The sequence below is a fragment of the Ranitomeya variabilis genome, chromosome 2 (genome assembly GCF_051348905.1).
Source record: "Ranitomeya variabilis isolate aRanVar5 chromosome 2, aRanVar5.hap1, whole genome shotgun sequence".
Lineage (NCBI taxonomy): Eukaryota > Metazoa > Chordata > Amphibia > Anura > Dendrobatidae > Ranitomeya > Ranitomeya variabilis.
In genome coordinates, this window is record NC_135233.1 from 854,833,267 (window position 1) to 854,855,188 (window position 21,922).

Here is a 21,922-nt window from a genome sequence, read left to right on the forward strand (position 1 = left end):
GGTAGACATTGTGATATAACGGTACAGTGGATTGAGTGTTACTAGTTTGGGATGAGGTCGGATGGGAAAGGGTCAAGTTAACAGGTGGCGATATGTGATCTGTAGAGTAGAGAGGAAGATTGGTATTCTGTAATGGTGAAGATGTTTTTGGAGGAGGAGGACTGAGTAGTTATGAGGAGAGACTAAGCCAAAGCTTTCTCTGATGTTGAGGCAAAGTCTTCAGCTGAGATGAGAGAGAGGAGGTACTGGGGGACGGAGGACAAAATTGAAAGCGTTGAATAGCTGTTTAGGGTTGTGTGAGAGGGAGGATATGAGAAGTAGGTTTGTTTTTTGTTGTAGTGAGTGTTGACTTGGAAGTGGTAAGGGACTGTTCGAACGTGATGAAGTGCTTGCTGGAATGGGATCTTTTCCATGTCTACCCTGGAAACCCGACTCAGTTCTTTAGTCAGGCTTGTGTGCCAGGGTATCCTGTTGATTGGGCAAATTTTGGTATGTGTGAGGGGGCGACCAATTCGATTTTTGATGTTGTTGTAGTGTTATATAAAGTGGCATCAGAACCTGCATTGTGTTAGGAACCTATGTCTGCAAGAAGGAGAAGGGACTCAGAAAGTGAGTGCAAATCAAGATGTTTGCTATTTCTATGAGGGTGTGCAAGTGTGTGGAGTGGGGTTGTGCATCTGGAGAGGAGAGGGAAGAGAATTCGAGTAGGTTGTGGTCAGAAATGAGGAAAGAGGAGTTAGAAAGTTTAGATCGGGAACAGAGGCAGGTGAAGATGAGAACCAGTGTGCAGATATATATATATATATATATATATATATATATATATATATATATATATATATATATATATATATATATATATATATATATATATATATACATACATACCGTATTTTTCGGACTATAGGACGCACCGTACTATAAGGCGCACCCAGGTTTTAGAGGTGGAAAATAGGGAAAAAAATATTTGAAGCAAAAAAAATGTGGTAAAATATTTAATAACAAATAACATACTATTATATGTGGTGTTATTATATATAATAGTAAGTTATTATGTTGGAAGCTGCGGGACCAGTGTGGTGTCTGTACAGTACTATATGAAGACACTGGAGGGTGAGTATAAGAATGGGGGCACATGGCTTATAGTGAAAGCACCACTCCAGCACTGCAAAATAACACTGGAGTGCTGCTTTAAAATCCCATGGGAGAACTAAAACTCCCAGCATGTCCTGCAGATCCTATGACATGCTGGGAGTTATAGTTCACCAAAGGAGTGGCAGAGTGCTTTATTGTGTTTTGTAAAGACTAACCTCTTAATTGTGGGAGCCAGCCTCTGGTGAGGTAAAAGCTGGAGCATCCCATGGCTGCACACACAGAGCCCTCTCTCTTGTTGCCTTTCCACAGCGCACGCGCAGGACATAAGAGGAAGCTGCAGATTCTAGGTGGGAGTCTGAAGGACCTATGATGATGTCAGAAGAGGAAGGGCTCTGAGCTGCCATGTGATGCTCCAGCCCACCCACTTCTGACATCACACAGGTCCTCCTTGTGCACCACAGACAGCTCTGCGTCCAGCACAGGCAGGTATGCAGCGATCTCCTGGCCCCTACTGCCTCCTCCCCCGGACACAGATTCTCCCCAGAATCAGTGCTGGGGAAACTGTGTGTCGCTGCTTAAGTGCAGTATTCATTTGCTGCTCCCCGCTCACTGCTCAGCTGATCGGTGGGCCGGGAGCCGCTAATGAATATTCACTGCACTTAATCAGCGGGGCCATGTGGTTTCCCCAGCAGCTGATTCCGGCAGCGGGGACATCCTGAAGTGGGATATCATTGCGATCCCACTCGCTGCTGCCCCCCTCCCCACATGCTATATCCGTACTATAAGACGCACCCACACTTTCCTCCCAAATTTGGAGGGAAAAAAGTGCGTCTTATAGTCAGAAAAATACGGTGTGTATATATATATATATATATATATATATATATATATATATATATATATATATATATATATATATATACACACACACACACACATATATACATATATATATATATATATATATATATCTCTAATAAAAAAACACAGTGGCACATGTGCATGAATCTAGGCCATGTGAAAACACAGACAAATATTCAATAGACTATACTTCTCAAAAGTATTTTTTTCACAAATTTTCTCAAAAAATTTTTTTTTCCTTAAAACTTACAGTAATAGATGAAATGAAGGTTCTTAGCGCATAAATTGGACAAAACATATCACTCTAGGGCTAAGCCTACAATTACAATTAGGAGTGCTGGTTGTTTTTTTTTCCCCCTCTATTTAGTCACTGGATGCTGGCTGCCTCCAGGCTGATCTTGCACTCCTCCCATTGACCTTGCAGGTGGCCGTAATCAGCTCTACCTGCTCATAAATTGTAGGCTTAGCCCTAGAGTGACCTGTTTTGTCCATAGTTGTAGGCTGGTGGCCCAAAAGTGGCATGTACGGTAGAGTAGGACCCATCAGAGGGAAGTCACCTTGCCATGGTTGATGGGCACACATGAATTGGCCAATTTATGTGCTAAGAACCTTCATTTCATCTGTATTTCATTACTGTAAGTTTCATGAAAAAAAATTGTGAAAAAATATTTTTGAGAAGTATAATCTATATTGAATATTTGTCTGTTTTCACATGGCCTAGATTCATGCACATGTGCTGCTGTGTTCTTTTTTTATCTATATGATGCAGTTTTGCAGCATGCATGTTTTCACATAGAGGAGTGCCGGTTGTTTGCCTTAAATGCAAAGGAAAAGTGTACTCTTTAGTCCTTTTAGAGATAATTTCATCTTCAACTTGAATAACTGTTCACAAACACAGTAATTTTGACCAGGGGTGCCCAAACTTTTACATAACACTGTAGCTTTTTTTCTGCATAAAAACACATACTATGGCCAGTAAATAGCAGCAGAAATCTGGGCTATGGCGTCGGTAACCCAAATCTTCGACCCCACACCCCTGAACATGTACAGTTGTGCTCAAAATTTTACATACCCCGGCAGAATTATTGCTTTTTTAGCCTTTTTTCAGAGAATATGAATGACAACACCAAAACTTTTTCTACACTCATGGTTAGTGGTTGGGTGAAGCCATTTAATGTCAAACTACTGTGTTTTCTCCTTTTAAATCATAAAGACAACCCAAAACATCTAAATGACCCTGATCAAACGTTCACATACCCTGGTGATTTTGGCCTGGTAACATGCACTGAAGTTAACACAAATGGGTCACCTGTGACCTTGTTTACTTGTAAATCAGTATGTGTGCATAAAAGCTGAGTGAGTTTCTGGGATCCAGACAGACTCTTGCATCTTTAATCCAGCCACTGATGTTTCTGGATTGTGAGTCATGGGGAAAGCAAAAGAATTGTCAATGGATCTATGGGAAAAGGTAGTTGAACTGTATAAAACAGGAAAGGGATACAAAAAGATGTCCAAGAAATTGATAATGCCAGTCAGCAGTGTTCAAACTGTGATTAATAAATGGAAAATCATGGGCTCTGTAAAAACAAAACCACAGTCAGGTAGAGCAAAAAAATGTCATCCACAACTGCCAGGAAAATTGTTAAGGATGCAAAGAAAAACCCACAAATATCAGCTGAAATACAGGACTCTCTGAAAACTAGCGGTGTGGCCATTTCAAGATGCACAATAAGGAGGCAGTTAAAAGAGAAATGGGTTGCATGGTAGAGTCACCAGAAGAAAGCCATTACTGTGCAAATGCCACAAAGTATCTCGTCTACAATACACAAAATAGCACAGAAACAAGCCCCAAAACTTCTGGAACAAGGTAATTTGGAGTGATGAGATCAAAATTGAACTTTTTTCCCACAACCATAAACATTACATTTGGTGAGAGGTCAACAAGGCCTATGATGAAAGGAACAGCATTCCTACTGTAAAGCAAGGAAGTAGATCGCTGATGTTTTGGGGATGAGTGAGCTACGAAGGCACAGGAAACTTGGTCAAAGTAGAAGGAAAGATGAATGCAGCATGTTATTGGCAAATACTGTAGGCAAATTTGCAATCATCAGCTCGGAAGCAGCGCATGGGACGTACTTGGATGTTCCAACATGACAACGATCCAAAACATAAGGCCAAGTCAACCTGTCATTGGCTACAGCAGAACAAAGTGAAGGTTCTGGAGTGGCCAACTGTTATGGTGCTGGTGGTTAGGAACACTTGGAATAACCTGATAGGTAAACCAGAAATATAGGACAAGCTCTGGGGACGTGGGAACCTTACTGACCGCAAACCTGATCCTATCACACACACTATAGGCAGCCGTGGAGCGTACCTAACTCTCCCTAGACGCCTCTTCACAGCCTGAGAGCTAGCTACCCCTAGAGAGAAACAAAGGCCTCACTTGCCTCAGAGAAATTTCCCCAAAGTAAAGTCAGCCCCCCACAAATAATGACAGTGAGTTAAGAGGAAAATACAAACATAGGAATGAAAACAGGTTTTAGCAAAAGAGGCCCACTAGTACTAAATAGTATGAAGATAGCAAGGGAACTGTGCGGTCAGTATAAAATACTACAAAATATCCACGCAGAGAGTACAAAAGACCCTCACACCGACTCACGATGTGAGGGAGCAACTCTACTCCCCAGAGCTTCCAGCTAGCAAGAAAATAGCATATAAGCAAGCTGGACTGAACTTAACATATACTGAGAAACATTTTCCAAAAGCAATGAGCAAAAATGAACTAGCATGAACTTAGCTTCTCCAGGAGGAGTCAGGTCACACATGAAGTCCCAGAGAGAACTGAACCAATACTGAATACAATGACCGCTGGCAACAAGTAAAGATCTAGGTGGAGTTAAATAGGCAACCAGCACTGCAGAAAACTAGGCAGCTGGAGCCCAGCTAAAGACCAGCAGTATCACTCAAAGCCACCAGAGGGAGCCCACGAACAGAACTCAACAAAGTACCATTCACGACCACAGGATGGAGCCCGAGAACAAAATTCACAACACCATCTCAGTCTCCTGACTTTAATATCATTGAGCCACTCTGGGGAGATCTCAAGTGCGCAGTTCATGCTAGACAGCCCTGAAATTTACAGGAACTGGAGGCTTTTTGCAAAGAGTAGGCAGCTTTACCATCTGAGAAAATAAAGAACCTCATCCACAACTACCACAAAAGACTTCAAGCTGTCATTGATGTTATAGGGGGCAATGCACGGTATTAAGAAATAGGGTATGGGAACTTTTGATCAGTGTCATTTGGATGTTTTGGGTTGTCATTATGATTTAGAAAGAGAAAATACAGTAGTCTGACAATAAATGGCTTCACCCAACCACTAACCATGAGTGGAGAAAAAGTATTGGTGTTATCATTCATATTCTATAAAAAAAAAATGGCCAAGAAAGCAAAAATTCTGCCGGGTTGTGTGTTGTGAATTCCGTTCTCGAACTCCCTCCTGTGGTCATGAATGGTACTTCGGTGAGTTCTGTCCGTGGACTCCCTCTGGTGGCTGTGAGTGGAGCTGCTGGTTCTGAGATTCCTTCTCCAGCTGCCCTCGTTTGGGGCTAGGCTGATTCTCTATTTAACTCCACTCAGATCGTTACTCCATGCCAGCTGTCAATGTTCTAGTACTGGTTCAGATCTCTCCTGGATCTTTCTGAGGACCTGTCTACTCCAGCACAAGCTAAGTTCCTGCTTGTTCATTTGTTACATATGGTTTTTCTTGCTAAGTTCTAGTCCAGCTTGCTATCATGAAACTACCTGGCTAGCTGGAAGCTCTGGGGGTGCAGAGTGGCACCACCGCATCGTGAGTCGGTGCGGGGGTATTTTTTGCACACTCTGCGTGGTTTTTGTAGCTTTTTGTGTTGACCGCAAAGATCCCTTTTCTATCCTCAATCTGTTTAGTTAGACTGGCCTCTCTTTGCTAAAACCTATTTCATCCTGTGTTTGTGATTTCCTCTTATCTCACAGTCAATACTTGTGGGGGGGCTGCTTTTACCTTTGGGGAAATTTCTCTGAGGCAAGTAAGGCTTTGTTTCCTTTCTTTAGGGGTAGTTAGCTCTTAGGCTGTGAAGAGGCGTCTAGGCAGAGTCAGGCACGCTCCACGGCTGTTTCTAGTTGTGTTGATAGGAGTAGGGTTTGCGGTCAGCAGAGTTCCCATTTCCCCAGAGCTCGTCCTGATTCCAAGTTTAACTATCAGGTCATTCCTGGTGCACCTAACCACCAGGTCCATAACAGTACAGCTGGCCCACAAAGTGTTAATGCATCTCAATAGAGGGAAAAGAGAAGTTCTGAGACCATTTTTTTTTTCTCTGCAGTGTGTTTTGCCTTTCTTTTCCCCTTAAACTCTGGGTGGTTCAGAACTTAGGTGTGGATATGGACATTCAAGGTTTGCCCTCTAGTGTAGATCAACTCGCTGCAAGGGTACAAAACATTCAAGATTATGTAGTTCAGAATCCTATGTTGGAGCCTAGAATTCCAATTCCTGATTTGTTTTCTGGGGATAGATCTAAATTTCAGAATTTCAAAAACAATTGTAAACTGTTTCTTGCTCTGAAACCCCGCTCTTCTGGTGACCCTATTCAGCAAGTAAGAATCATTATTTCTTTGTTGCGTGGCGACCCTCAAGACTGGGCATTCGCCCTGGCGCCAGGAGATCCTGCATTGCGTAATGTAGATGCGTTTTTTCTGGCGCTGGGTTTGCTTTATGATGAACCGAATTCTGTGGATCAGGCAGAGAAAATTTTGCTGGCTTTGTGTCAGGGTCAGGATGAAGCGGAGGTATATTGCCAGAAGTTCAGAAAGTGGTCTGTGCTTACTCAGTGGAATGAGTGTGCCCTGGCAGCAATTTTCAGAAAGGGTCTTTCTGAAGCCCTTAAGGATGTTATGGTGGGGTTCCCCACGCCTGCTGGTCTGAATGAATCAATGTCCTTGGCCATACAGATCGATCGGCGCTTACGTGAGCGCAAAACTGTGCACCATTTGGCGGTATCCTCTGAGCAGAGGCCTGAGCCTATGCAATGTGATAGGACTTTGACCAGAGCTGAACGGCAAGAACATAGACGTCAGAAGGGGCTGTGTTTTTACTGTGGTGACTCCACTCATGCTATCTCTGATTGTCCTAAGCGCACTAAGCGGTTCGCTAGGTCCGTCACCATTGGTACTGTACAGCCTAAATTTCTTCTGTCCGTTACTCTGATTTGCTCTTTGTCATCCTATTCTGTTATGGCATTTGTGGATTCAGGCGCTGCCCTGAATTTGATGGACTTGGAGTTTGCCAGGCGCTGTGGTTTTTTCTTGGAGCCCTTGCAGCATCCCATTCCTTTGAGGGGAATTGATGCTACGCCTTTGGCCAAGAATAAGCCTCAGTATTGGACCCAGTTGACTATGTGCATGGCTCCTGCGCATCAGGAGGATATTCGCTTTTTGGTGTTGCATAATCTGCATGATGTGGTCGTGTTGGGTTTGCCATGGCTGCAGGTCCATAATCCAGTATTGGATTGGAAATCAATGTCGGTGTCCAGTTGGGGGTGTCAAGGGGTACATGGGGATGTTTCATTATTGTCAATTTCTTCCTCCACTCCTTCTGAAGTCCCTGAGTTTTTGTCGGATTACCGGGATGTATTTGATGAGCCCAAGTCTAGTACCCTACCTCCTCATAGGGATTGTGATTGTGCTATTAATTTGATTCCTGGTAGCAAGTTCCCTAAGGGACGAATTTTCAATTTGTCTGTGCCAGAACACGCCGCTATGCGGAGTTATATAAAGGAGTCCTTGGAGAAAGGGCATATTCGCCCGTCGTCGTCACCATTGGGAGCAGGGTTCTTTTTTTGTGGCCAAAAAGGATGGTTCTCTGAGACCTTGTATAGATTACCGCCTTCTTAATAAAATCACAGTCAAATTTCAGTACCCTTTGCCTCTACTGTCTGACTTATTTGCTCGGATTAAGGGGGCTAGTTGGATCACCAAGATAGACCTTCGAGGGGCGTATAATCTCGTGCGTATTAAACAGGGCGATGAATGGAAAACAGCATTTAATACGCCCGAGGGCCATTTTGAGTACCTGGTGATGCCATTCGGCCTTTCTAATGCCCCCTCAGTGTTTCAGTCCTTTATGCATGACATCTTCCGAAAGTATCTGGATAGATTCATGATCGTATATTTGGATGATATTTTGGTCTTTTCGGATGATTGGGAGTCCCATGTGAAGCAGGTCAGAATGGTGTTCCAGGTCCTTCGTGCTAATTCCTTGTTTGTAAAGGGATCTAAGTGTCTCTTTGGAGTTCAGAAGGTTTCCTTTTTGGGCTTCATTTTTTCCCCTTCTACTATCGAGATGGATCCTGTTAAAGTCCAAGCTATTTATGATTGGACTCGGCCTACATCTGTGAAGAGCCTTCAGAAATTTCTGGGCTTTGCCAATTTTTACCGTCGCTTCATCGCTAATTTTTCTAGTGTTGTTAAACCATTGACTGATTTGACCAAGAAGGATGCTGATGTGGTGAATTGGTCCTCTGCGGCCGTTGAGGCTTTTCAGGAGTTGAAACGTCGTTTCTCTTCGGCTCCTGTGTTGTGTCAGCCAGATGTTTCGCTCCCTTTTCAGGTCGAGGTTGATGCTTCTGAAATTGGAGCAGGGGCTGTTTTGTCTCAGAGAAGTTCTGATTGCTCTGTAATGAAGCCATGCGCTTTCTTTTCGAGAAAGTTTTCACCTGCTGAGGGTAATTATGATGTTGGCAATCGGGAGTTGTTGGCTATGAAGTGGGCATTCAAGGAGTGGCGACATTGGCTTGAAGGAGCCAAGCATCGCGTGGTGGTCTTGACAGATCACAAGAATCTGACTTATCTCGAGTCTGCCAAGCGGTTGAATCCTAGACAGGCTCGTTGGTTGCCGTTTTTCTCCCGTTTCAATTTTGTGGTTTCGTACCTTCCGGGTTCTAAGAATGTGAAGGCTGATGCCCTTTCAAGGAGTTTTGTGCCTGATTCTCCTGGGGTTCCTGAGCCGGCTGGTATTCTCAGAGAGGGAGTAGTTCTGTCTGCCATCTCCCCTGATTTGCGGCGGGTGCTGCAGGAGTTCCAGGCTGATAGACCTGACCGTTGTCCAGCGGAGAAACTGTTTGTCCCTGATAGATGGACTAATAGAGTTATCTCTGAGGTTCATTGTTCGGTGTTGGCTGGTCATCCTGGGATTTTTGGTACCAGAGATTTGGTGGCTAGGTCCTTTTGGTGGCCTTCCTTGTCGCGGGATGTGCGTTCTTTTGTGCAGTCTTGTGGGACTTGTGCTTGGGCTAAGCCCTGCTGTTCTCGTGCCAGTGGGTTACTTTTGCCCTTGCCGGTCCCGAAAAGGCCTTGGACGCATGTTTCCATGGATTTTATTTCAGATCTTCCTGTTTCTCAAAGGATGTCGGTCATCTGGGTGGTTTGCGATCGCTTCTCTAAAATGGTCCATTTGGTACCCTTGCCTAAATTGCCTTCTTCCTCTGATTTGGTTCCATTATTTTTCCAACATGTGGTTCGTTTGCATGGCATTCCGGAGAACATCGTGTCTGACAGAGGTTCCCAGTTTGTTTCAAGGTTTTGGCGGTCCTTTTGTGCTAAGATGGGCATTGATTTGTCTTTTTCTTCGGCTTTCCATCCTCAGACAAATGGCCAAACCGAACGAACCAATCAGACTTTGGAAACTTATCTGAGATGCTTTGTTTCTGCCGATCAGGATGATTGGGTGACCTTCTTGCCATTAGCTGAGTTCGCCCTTAATAATCGGGCCAGTTCGGCTACTTTGGTTTCGCCTTTTTTTTGTAATTTTGGTTTTCATAGATTGAGCCTTCGGACTGTCCTGGTGTGGATTCTCTGGTGGACAGGTTGCAACAAATTTGGACTCATGTGGTGGACAATTTGACCTTGTCCCAAGAGAAGGCTCAACATTTCGCTAACCGCCGTCGCCGTGTTGGTCCCCGACTTCGTGTTGGGGATTTGGTTTGGTTATCATCTCGTTATGTTCCTATGAAGGTTTCTTCTCCTAAGTTTAAGCCTCGTTTCATTGGTCCTTATAAGATTTCTGAAATTCTTAATCCTGTATCATTTCGTTTGGCCCTTCCTGCTTCTTTTGCCATCCATAATGTGTTCCATAGGTCGTTGCTGCAGAGATATGTGGCGCCTATGGTTCCCTCCGTTGATCCTCCTGCTCCGGTGTTGGTCGAGGGGGAGTTGGAGTATGTGGTGGAGAAGATTTGGGATTCTCGTATTTCGAGACGAAAACTTCAGAACTTGGTCAAATGGAAGGGCTATGGTCAGGAGGATAATTCCTGGGTTGTTGCCTCTGATGTCCATGCTGCCGATTTAGTTCGTGCCTTTCATTTGGCTCGTCCTGATCGGCCTGGGGGCTCTGGTGAGGGTTCGGTGACCCCTCCCCAAGGGGGGGGTACTGTTGTGAATTCCGTTCTCGAACTCCCTCCTGTGGTCATGAATGGTACTTCGGTGAGTTCTGTCCGTGGACTCCCTCTGGTGGCTGTGAGTGGAGCTGCTGGTTCTGAGATTCCTTCTCCAGCTGCCCTCGTTTGGGGCTAGGCTGATTCTCTATTTAACTCCACTCAGATCGTTACTCCATGCCAGCTGTCAATGTTCTAGTACTGGTTCAGATCTCTCCTGGATCTTTCTGAGGACCTGTCTACTCCAGCACAAGCTAAGTTCCTGCTTGTTCATTTGTTACATATGGTTTTTCTTGCTAAGTTCTAGTCCAGCTTGCTATCATGAAACTACCTGGCTAGCTGGAAGCTCTGGGGGTGCAGAGTGGCACCACCGCATCGTGAGTCGGTGCGGGGGTATTTTTTGCACACACTGCGTGGTTTTTGTAGCTTTTTGTGTTGACCGCAAAGATCCCTTTTCTATCCTCAATCTGTTTAGTTAGACTGGCCTCTCTTTGCTAAAACCTATTTCATCCTGTGTTTGTGATTTCCTCTTATCTCACAGTCAATACTTGTGGGGGGGCTGCTTTTACCTTTGGGGAAATTTCTCTGAGGTAAGTAAGGCTTTGTTTCCTTTCTTTAGGGGTAGTTAGCTCTTAGGCTGTGAAGAGGTGTCTAGGCAGAGTCAGGCACGCTCCACGGCTGTTTCTAGTTGTGTTGATAGGAGTAGGGTTTGCGGTCAGCAGAGTTCCCATTTCTCCAGAGCTCGTCCTGATTCCAAGTTTAACTATCAGGTCATTCCTGGTGCACCTAACCACCAGGTCCATAACAGTTATGTAAACTTTTGAGCATAACTGTACCTACAATGCAGCACAGATTCATCTCAACTAAAAGCCTTGATCGTTAGATCAGGAACAGAACAGACATTTAAAGGACATTTCCGAAATTGTTATGAAAACATTTACAGCGCATCATGCATTGATATACTGTACCCAATTTATTATATACTAGATGATGGCCCGATTCTAACGAATCGGGTATTCTAGAATATGTATGTATGTGACTGACAGAACTTCTTCAGTAAACCTGAGTGAACTACGTCTCACTGTGACAGAACTTGTTCAATAAACGTGACTGAACTACGTGGCACTGTGACTGCCTGTCGCTGATTGGTCGCAGGCGGCTGGTGCGACCAATCAGCGATGCGGGATTTCCGTTACAGACAGACAGAATTAGACGATTATATATATGGATTTTAGAAGTAGGAGTTGGTCCATTTTACACCGACTGCACTAAAATGGACACCACCAGCCCAGGCAGAAATTACGCTTCTGATGGGTTTTTTTTGTATTTATGTGTTACAGTATGTTTTTTTGGTGTTAACCCAGTTTGACCTCAAAAGGGAAAAATGCTGGAAACCACTGGAGAAATTGATATATTTTTTTTAAAATGCACCACAGGTAAAACTTATGAATGAGATTTTCAAAAACTCATTAATTTGCTGTTACTGTAAAACATAAAAAAGCTACATTTGAAAAAGCACCATGGGTATGTTCACACTGAATTTTTTTCTTTAAATTTTAGAGAACAACCATGTGCAAACTATCCAATAACTGGCTCCTCTCTCCTTCTGTACTTGTGTGTGCATTGTATTGCTCATGTTGATTGTACTGGTCTATGTATGGCCTTTTTTCACATGTAAAGCGCCATGGAATAAATGGCGCTATAAAAATGAATAATAATAATAATAATAACTGCGTTCATAAGGAAATCTGGGTTCCCATTCAAGCGACCAGTGATTTTTAAAACAGATTAGAAAATAGTTTCAGTATGTGCACACGTCCGGATTTCTTGCAGAAATTTCCTGAAGAAAACCGGAAATTTTCTGCAAGAAATCCGCATTTTTTTTTTTTTTGTTTTGCGTTTTTTTCGCTTTTTTTAGCATTCTGCAAGCGTAATTAGCTTGCAGAATGCTAAAGTTTTCCAAGCGATCTGTAGCATCGCTTGGAAAACTGACTGACAGGTTGGTCACACTTGTCAAACATAGCGTTTGACAAGTGTGACCATCTTTTTACTATAGATGCTGCCTATGCAGCATCTATAGTAAAAGATAGAATGTTTAAAAATAATAAAAAAAATAAAAAAAATGGTTATACTCACCTGCAGGCATCCGTTCCTATAAATGCCGGTGTGGTTCAGAACCTTCCATGACGTCGCGGTCACGTGAGCGGTCACATGACCGGTCTCGACCAATCACACGACCGTGACGTCATCGCAGGTCCTTCACCGCACACCAGCTATAGAATCCGAAGCGGCAGTATGCAGCGGAGAGGCGGGAAGACATCGAAGGTGAGTATATGACTATTTTTTATTTTAATTCTTATTTTTTGACCAATTATATGGTGCCCAGTCCGTGGAGGAGAGTCTCCTCTCCTCCACCCTGGGTACCAACCGCACATAATCTGCTTACTTCCCGCATGGTGTGCACAGCCCCGTGCGGGAAGTAAGCAGATCAATGCACTCCTAGGTGTGCGGAATCCCCTGCAATTCCGCATTTTAATGAACATGTTGCTTTTTTTTCCGCGATGCGATTTTTTCGCGGAAAAAAAGGCTACATTTGCACAAAAAATGCGGAATACACTGAAAATAATGGGAGGCATATGTTAGCGTTTTTTTCGCGTTTTTATAGCGAAAAATACTGAACGTGTGCACATGGCCTTAGTGACATGTCACTTACTGAAGTGGATTCTGTCCAGGCACCAATTCAAGTAGCCACACGGATTAGCCATGTTCAATCTGATGATAACCCTGGATTTCTAGCATTGATTTCACTGCAAATACATGTTGGATTTTACCACAGTGTGAATGTACTTGAGACATTTTCACTTCAGAAAGTAACAAGAATTATTTTGTGGGCAATACTGGCTTACCTTACTCATCCAGGACTTACGTTTACACATTGCTTTCCGTCTCTTTACTGCCTCCCAAAGACGCCTCTGGCCTAGAAGGTAAAAAAAAGATCATTGACTATCTGTAATATCATGTATCCCACCATCCTAACAAAGTATTAATTAAACGGAAACTGCAGAGGGAAGGTATGGCCAATCGGGGGTTATCAAAAGGCGGCCTGGGACAAACAGAAGATTGCCAGACAAGCTTTAATTGAAAATTAGGTTTTCTTGCTGAGATGGCTGCTATGAGGAATGGTGAACACATGGCTTTTTTAACATCCAACGGTTTTGAATTACACACAAGTTTGCTTGATGCAGTTCCCCGAAAACATAAATCAGTGTTTTCCATAGTACAATGCCCTTGGATTAATAAAAAGAAATTTTGTCTCAATATCAAACCACATCTAAATATGGAAAAAATGAAATCAAATTAATACCAGGAAAGCAAATTACTTTCTGAATTGCAGTTAAGTAAATACTTGAGGAAATGCTGAGGTGGCAGTATCATAGGAAGAATTCTGCAACCACTAATAAGGCACAAAGTGGAGCAGTTTGCAATCACTAATGACCTAAATAGTTTCTGTTAAAACTGTACACATATACAACAGAAGATCAATGTCTTGATGGGCAAACCCATTCTCTAGAGTACGGTGTATGTGACTGTCCCATTGTCATGAACTCCCCAAACTCTCTAGCATCTTTGAGATTACGTTAATTAATTGATGGACTAAACATCACTAAATGTAATGGTGAGTAAGGAAAACAAAAGATCCTTTCTGAAGTTGCACTAGGGCTTATGATGTGGACAGATCTATATCTCCTGATATTGGAGAACAACAGGTGCAGCAAACAAGTGTGCTATTGCTCCTTGCCGCATAGAACTGGATTCCATCCTTGGCTCTTTAGGTATCAAAGTAACTAAACAGACCTCACAACCCATCCACAATGCATTGTCTCTAGAGTTGATCGAATAGCTTCAGATAAGCACTTATCCAAATAGCTATAGCGCTTACCGAATAGCTGCATCTGGAACCCGGATACCTGGAGCGCTCCCGATAATAGCTGCATCTGGAACCCGGATACCTGGAGCGCTCCCGATAATAGCTGCATCTGGAACCCGGATACCTGGAGCGCTCCCGATAATAGCTGCATCTGGAACCCGGATACCTGGAGCGCTCCCGATAATAGCTGCATCTGGAACCCGGGTACCTGGAGAGCGTCCGGCGCCGCAGCTGCATGTGTCACGGCTGTGTGACAGTCACAACACAAGCATGGAGATCCTGTTTGTTGGGCTCTCCATGTATGTGTTGTGACTGTGAAACTGCCGCAACACATGCAGCTGTGGCACCGAACATCTGATTATCGGGAGCGCTCCAGGTATCCGGGTTCCTGATGCAGCTATTCGGTAAGCACTATAGTTATTTGGATAAGTGCTTATCTGAAGCTATTCGATCAACACTAATTGTCTCCACATGCAGGCAGAGCAGGTGTAGTGTGTCATCCTTTAGTGTTCTCTGCAGTGACAGGCGAAATAGAAACCGTGATAAAATAGTTATCAGTGATATAGTGATAATTTCGATAAGCAGGATTTATTCCAAACTTGTCATATAAATGTGCACTATTAAAAGGTTAGAAACTACTTTAGAACTTAACATTAATAGGTTTTGGGTCATGGCTGCATCCTTTGCATTTTGTAGCACATGAAGAGTAATGTTTCTTCCTGCTGGAACTCTTTCCCTTTGGTCAAAATGTCAAGACTGCAGTGGTCACGTGAGGACCCGTTGATGTTGGGACACCAGAGGAAAACGCAGTACCCAATGTGGAGGAGCGGCACCAGTGAGGTAGGAGAGTGTAGGTAACTGTTTTTTTTGTTGGTTTAGATTTCTAACTCCACACTGAGCCCACTGAGGTTAAAGAGTAACAAACTTTTCTGATTTTTCTTATTTGGCAAGCAGTGGAACTGCCTGCAGATCGGTGGGCATTTGGGTACAATCTACGGATCCATACATACACCGGTCTGTGTATGCATCAGTTTGGCGCTCCGGTCTGCATAGCTGTGCACTTCTCACGGGTCTATTGTACGGTCGGTGGGTGTCTCAGGGCCCCCACTCCCACTGATCTGCAGAAAATACAAAGGCTTGCTAAAAGTTCAAAATCAGTTATAAAGTTTAGTCACTCTAAATTTTACAGTAGTGGACAACCCTTTTAATTGGCTAATTATAAACATATCAGTATATTTTTTTAACAATTGTATCCTAAGCTCTGAAAAAGCCATGCACAGCAAAAGCACATAACTCCCTTACATTTCACCTGAATGAATCACTAGAGTTGAGCAAAGTAATTCTGTACATCAGTACTCTCTGGCGTCTGGACCAAAAAGTCCTGCAAACTTTCTCAGCTGGCACATGAATGCAGGCTTCCTGGGGGTCTCTGGTGTTCACAAGGTCCCTGCAACATAATGACGTTGTGGCACAACACAAATCATGAAGCCATCCGAGTGCTGTCAGAGAAGTTTGTACGATCCTTGTCTGGGTGCCCGGACTACCAATATGAAGGCAGGACCAGTGAATCCTTTTGCTCATCTCTGTGAATCATTCAATGAAAGCAATAAACAGTCCCATGGTTAGTCCCGTGGTCACCTAATATCACTGGGGGTGACATACTGCCGCCAGGTAGACAGGATCGGCATAGGACACAATTGTTGATTGAAATATGCTGATAAATTATCTGTTCTAATAAATGAAGCACACAATGATTTATATTGAGAGTAAAAGCTTACAGTTTCCATCACTGTAAAGTACATAAAAAAAAAAAATAGAAAAAAAATTTCCATTTCCAAAAATTTGCTTATTTTAGTGTGTGGACAGATAACTAGCAAATTAGTTGGCTCACCAGGACGGCCCATGCCGATTTTCTCCAGATCTTCATTCTTGACGTAATCAAAATGGGAAAGACGCGTGATGTTCAGGTCATCACGTATACGTAGGAAATACTGCTGCAGCTGCACCTCGCTCAAGAGCTCCAGAAGCCATTCTGAGCCCTCATCTGCCTGCATGCTACTGCCCAACCTCTGTGAAAAAAGCAAAGAAAATCGAAATCAGACACTTGTCAGATATGTGATGCACGATTCCATGAATGGAACCTTATATGGTGATATAGAGGCTTTTTATTCATTCTAATTCCAGAGACAGATCTTCCTTGGAGTGTGAAAACCTGTGGGAAGCAGAGGGCTCTAAAGAAAAGGAGATTAGGGCCATAAAATCTGTCAACACTGTCAGGAGAATGGCCAGTGTATGTGATCTGTCCTGTGAAGCCAAGAGCCTGTGTAAGTTTTCACACTTCTCTCAGACTTCCATTTGTTATGGGAAGGCAGCACAGGTTGCTGCAGCAACAGAAATGGATATACACTATATGATTATAGTGCCCTACACAGAGCACAGAAAGGCTCTCCAGCTCAGAAGAGTAGTGACCTGGCCCTAATGCAAAGTGTGCTACCGTGCCCTCACCTACCAGGTATAAGGCCAGAGGGGGCAGCTGAAGCCTGTGGCCACTATAGCCCTGTACTGGTTGAAGTCACCCTTCTGTCAAGCTGATAAAAGCCATTTTGACCTACTGAGAACAATATGCATGCCAATACAGTATCTACAGGAGTTGCCCCCCAGCTTTCTAACACCCATTAAATGGTTACTCGCTTTAGACAACCTCTACTTACTAGGAGTCCTTGATGATTAGCAGATCACAATGTCCCTCTGTTGTGACCACCAGCAATTAGCTGTAATGTGGGGAAAGCAGTTAGTAAATCTTTGATTTCTCTGCAGCGCCACCTTGGGGGAAATTGAGCATTGCACAGTTCCTATTCCAGTAAATGGGTTGTAGGCGTAACATAATACAGGATCGGGTCTTCAGAACGAGAGATGCTGCTCTTTATCACTACTCCGCATTACTACTCTGGCCAAGAGATGAGGATCCAGCACAGAAACCCCCCAAACAAAATGCTTTTTTTCTAAAATAAACAACCCATTTAATAATAATAATAATAATAAGAAGAAGAAGAATAAATAATTTTATTTCTATAGCACCACCAACATATTCTGCAGCACTTTACAATTAAGCAGGGACAAGTACAGACAGTAAAGACCACACACAGTAAGGCCGGCCTCACACTAGCGAGTTTTACGGACGTATGAGCGCATAAACTACGTCCGTAAAACTCGCAAAATAAACGGCACAATTATTCTCAATGGGGCTGCTCCTATTAGCCGTATATTACGGTTCAGTATTATACGGCTTTCTACGGCCGTACAAAATCGCAGCATGCTGCGTTTGTCACCGTATTGCGCAAAAAAATCGCCAATGAAAGTCTATGGGGGCGAGAAAAATACGGATTCCACACTGACCAGCAGTGTGACTTGCGAGAAATACGCATCGGTGTTAGTGAAAAGTCGGTAATTCAATTGCCGGCTTTTCATTTCTCCTGCACAAACCCGACAGGATATGAGACATGGTTTACATACAGTAAACCATCTCATATCCCCTTTTTTTTTGCATATTCCACACTACTAATGTTAGTAGTGTGTATGTGCAAAATTTCAGCGCTGTAGCTGCTGAAATAAAGGGTTAAATGGCGGAAAAAATTGGCGTGGGCTCCCGCGCAATTTTCTCCGCCAGAATGGTAAAGCCAGTGACAGAGGGCAGGTATTAATAGCCAGGAGAGGGTCCATGGTTATTGGCCCCCCCCGTGGCTAAAAACATCTGCCCCCAGCCACCCCAGAAAAGGCACATCTGGAAGATGCGCCTATTCTGGCACTTGGCCACTCTCTTCCCACTCCCTGTAGTGGTGGGATATGGGGTAATGAAGGGTTAATGCCACCTTGCTATTGGAAGGTGACATTAAGCCAGATTAATAATGGAGAGGCGTCAATTATGTCACCTATCCATTATTAATCCAATTGTTGGAAAGGGTTAAAAAACACACACACATGATTTAAAAGTATTTTAATGAAATAAACACAGCGGTTGTTGTAATAATTTATTGTTCTCTCAATCCATCAGGAACACCCTCGCTTGGAAAAATAATAAACGCACAAGATACATACCTTCTGGTGAACCGTCTCGTCCCACGAAGTAATCCATCTGAAGGGGTTAACTAATATTACAGGCAGGAGCCCTGCTAAATGCAGCTGTGCTCCGTGCTTGTAATTCCCCAGCGAATGAATGAAATGTAGGTCATTGACCTACATTGCCTTCAGTCGCGGTGAGGCGCCCTCTGGTGGATGTTCTCATGAACTGCAGCCTGGGAACTTTTTCCCACGCTCCAGGTCATATGAGGACATCCACCAGGGGGCGCATCACCGCGACTGAAGGAAATGTAGGTCAATGACCTACATTTCATTCATTCGCTGGGGAATTACAAGCACGGAGCACAGCTGCATTTAGCAGGGCTCCTGCCTGTAATATTAGTTAACCCCTTCAGATGGATTACTTCGTGGGACGAGACGGTTCACCAGAAGGTATGTATCTTGTGCGTTTATTATTTTTCCAAGCGAGGGTGTTCCTGATGGATTGAGAGAACAATAAATTATTACAACAACCGCTGTGTTTCTTTCATTAAAATACTTTTAAATCATGTGTGTGTGTGTGTGTGTGTTTTTTAACCCTTTCGTACTATTGGATTAATAATGGATAGGTGACATAATTGACGCCTCTCCATTATTAATCTGGCTTAATGTCACCTTCCAATAGCAAGGTGGCATTAACCCTTCATTACCCCATATCCCACCGCTACAGGGAGTGGGAAGAGAGTGGCCAAGTGCCAGAATAGGCGCATCTTCCAGATGTGCCTTTTCTGGGGTGGCTGGGGGCAGATGTTTTTAGCCACGGGGGGGCCAATAACCATGGACCCTCTCCTGGCTATTAATATCTGCCCTCGGTCACTGGCTTTACCATTCTGGCGGAGAAAATTGCGCGGGAGCCCACGCCAATTTTTTCCGCCATTTAACCCTTTATTTCAGCAGCTACAGCGCTGAAATTTTGCACATACACACTACTAACATTAGTAGTGTGGAATATGCAAAAAAAAAGGGGATATGAGATGGTTTACTGTATGTAAACCATGTCTCATATCCTGTCGGGTTTGTGCAGGAGAAATGAGAAGCCGGCAATTGAATTACCGGCTTTTAACACATATCGCACTGAATGAAATCTAAATACAGAATATATATATATATGTGTCTCAATGACATACATATATATATATATATATATATATATATATATATATATATATATATATATATATATATATATATATATACTGTATATATGTTTTCCCGAACATTTGAGCACATAAATCCATTAGATGTCGGTTTTGCAAGCCTGCGCGAAAATCTCGCAGTACGGATGCCATACGGATTACATACGGAGGATGCCATGCGCAAAATACGCTGACACACCCTGACTACGGATCAATATTTTGGGAACATTTCTCCGTATTACGGCCGTAGTACGGACGTATAATACGTGGCGTATTGTCTTACGCCCAGTGTGAGGCCGGCCTAACACATAGTTCACCAGTTACAGGAGGAGTGAGGGTCCTGCTCACAAGCTACAATCTATAAGGAAATATGGGGGACACAATAGGTAGAATGTGCATCATTATATAATAGGGGTCTTCAGATAAAGCTGCATGATCCGGTCATCAGCCGGTATCCAAGTGCAGTTACCAAGTGCTACTGGGTGCATGGAGGTTGTGGAGACAGATGAATAGGAGGGAGCAGATTCTGAGGAAAATACAGAAAAAAGGGAACAAGGAAGAGTGAGATTTGTTCTGCTCATTAATGTGCAGCAAGTTAATTCACAATGTAGCACCAGTTGTCATTAGGTACACATTTATCCTGTTCTGTATCCAGGAACTTATCGCTTTAAGTCTGTGTTCTGACTAGAGTAGCAAGAGTAGCCATTTTTCCCCAGACCTTGAGTCTTACACACATGTTCCTGGCTCTCTTCCTGCAGATCATTGCTCTTGATAAGCGGATTCCGGTGAGGCACAAATGTACTTACATGTGTGTGTTATGTTAGATCAGTTATGCAGCCACTGTGTAGCAGAGTGTGTAGTTAGGCATGTTGTGCTTTGTTTCATGTTGCGGTTTCTCTGTATGCAGATAGATGTTTGCCTGTATAAAGTAATACAATGCTGACAGCCTGAACTTCCCTAAGATAGCCATGATAACTGTATCTGCCTTATGCTGTGTTAGCTCTGTAATCTCTGTTATTCATGTTATTGCATCCTGTAACATGCTGTAATGTGCCAAGTACTGATGCACTGTAATTTCCTTTGTAGTTTTTACCAGATCATCCATTATATCGCATATCTCACAATATCATCCACTATTGATGTTCATCGTTCATCATCTCAATAAATATAGACTTAAGAACCTATACTGTCTGTTTACTGAGGCAATGGATGAAGGTTTAGCCGTATGCTAGAATCCACACAGCATCATACGTGGAGGAAGGCAGAACAAGATTAGTGAAGCGAGGTGACACCTGTCTACATGGGTTTCACATCCTGCTCTACCTGTGTTGTTTTCACCAAAAACGCTGAAAAACTGATGGCATTTTTTGCAAGCACTTTTTGCTTCCTATGGGTAATAAAATGCTGCAAAAAGCTCAAGTTGCCCAGACATCTTTTGGATCATTCTGATAGATATATTATACATATATATATACATATACATATATATATATATATATATATATATATATATATATATATATATATATATATTTATTATATTTAGTTTTATTTTTTTTTTTTTTAGCAAAGACAAAGAAAATAAAGCCAGCAATTTCTTCATTATTCAATGCAGTGAAAAAAATGATAACCAGAAATCCACAGGAAAAAAACATAACGTGTCTCAAACAACACGGGAAGACCCTACAAAAAACACAGATGTAAAGAAATGATGGGGAAAAAAAATGATTCAAAAATATACTTCACAAACTTGGGGGAGGCAGAGTCTAATAGACATCATGTACACATACCCTAGAATTGGTTTAACTGTGAAAAACTAGGTCAGAATTTATGGTCTTTTTCCAGAATTGCTGTTTAATTTTATACCTGAAAAAAAAGTTTCTCAATACACTATGTACTCCAAATGGAGGGAATAAATGAAAAAAAAAATGAAATGCACATCTTCCAAAAAGAAGCCTTCAAAACCAGTACTGGTTGCTGTAAACTAGGGTGCAGAAAGAAGTTAAACTAGGGTAAAAACAAGTATACAATCCTTGAAACACTAAGAGAAACATCATACAGTCCCTGATTGCTATAATAAAACAATTAAAGAAAAATGTATCCACAATTAGAAGCACATGCCTGTGTAGGAGAACTTGGACAGCTTTCCTTTCACTTGGAGGCATGAAAACAATTAGCATAGACAAAATTATGTGCCTATAGGCCTCTATATACAGAGCGTTGGGACAGCGACTCTATCAGGGCTGGTGCACGTGACCGAATTTATCGTATGAGTGCTATTCCTGATTTTCACAAATGGCACTCGTACCTATTATATTCTA

At 42.9% G+C, this 21,922-nt stretch overlaps 1 protein-coding gene across 8 annotated transcripts in view; it reads right to left on the reverse strand.

The window, feature by feature from the left end:
* The window catches only part of TNK2 (tyrosine kinase non receptor 2), a 350,655-nt gene that overhangs the window by 92,919 nt on the left and 235,814 nt on the right, over positions 1-21,922 (reverse strand). For 6 of the 8 annotated variants that reach the window (XM_077290239.1, XM_077290240.1, XM_077290237.1 and 3 more), the window contains 2 exons: positions 16,241-16,418; positions 13,328-13,398 (listed from right to left, as the gene is read on the reverse strand). In XM_077290239.1, the coding sequence (XP_077146354.1) occupies positions 13,328-13,398; positions 16,241-16,403 (234 nt within the window). In that variant the 5' untranslated portion in view covers positions 16,404-16,418. Of the gene's footprint in view, positions 1-13,134; positions 13,229-13,327; positions 13,399-16,240; positions 16,419-21,922 lie in introns of those variants that run through there. The other 2 variants (XM_077290241.1, XM_077290242.1) reach the window with 2 other exon arrangements.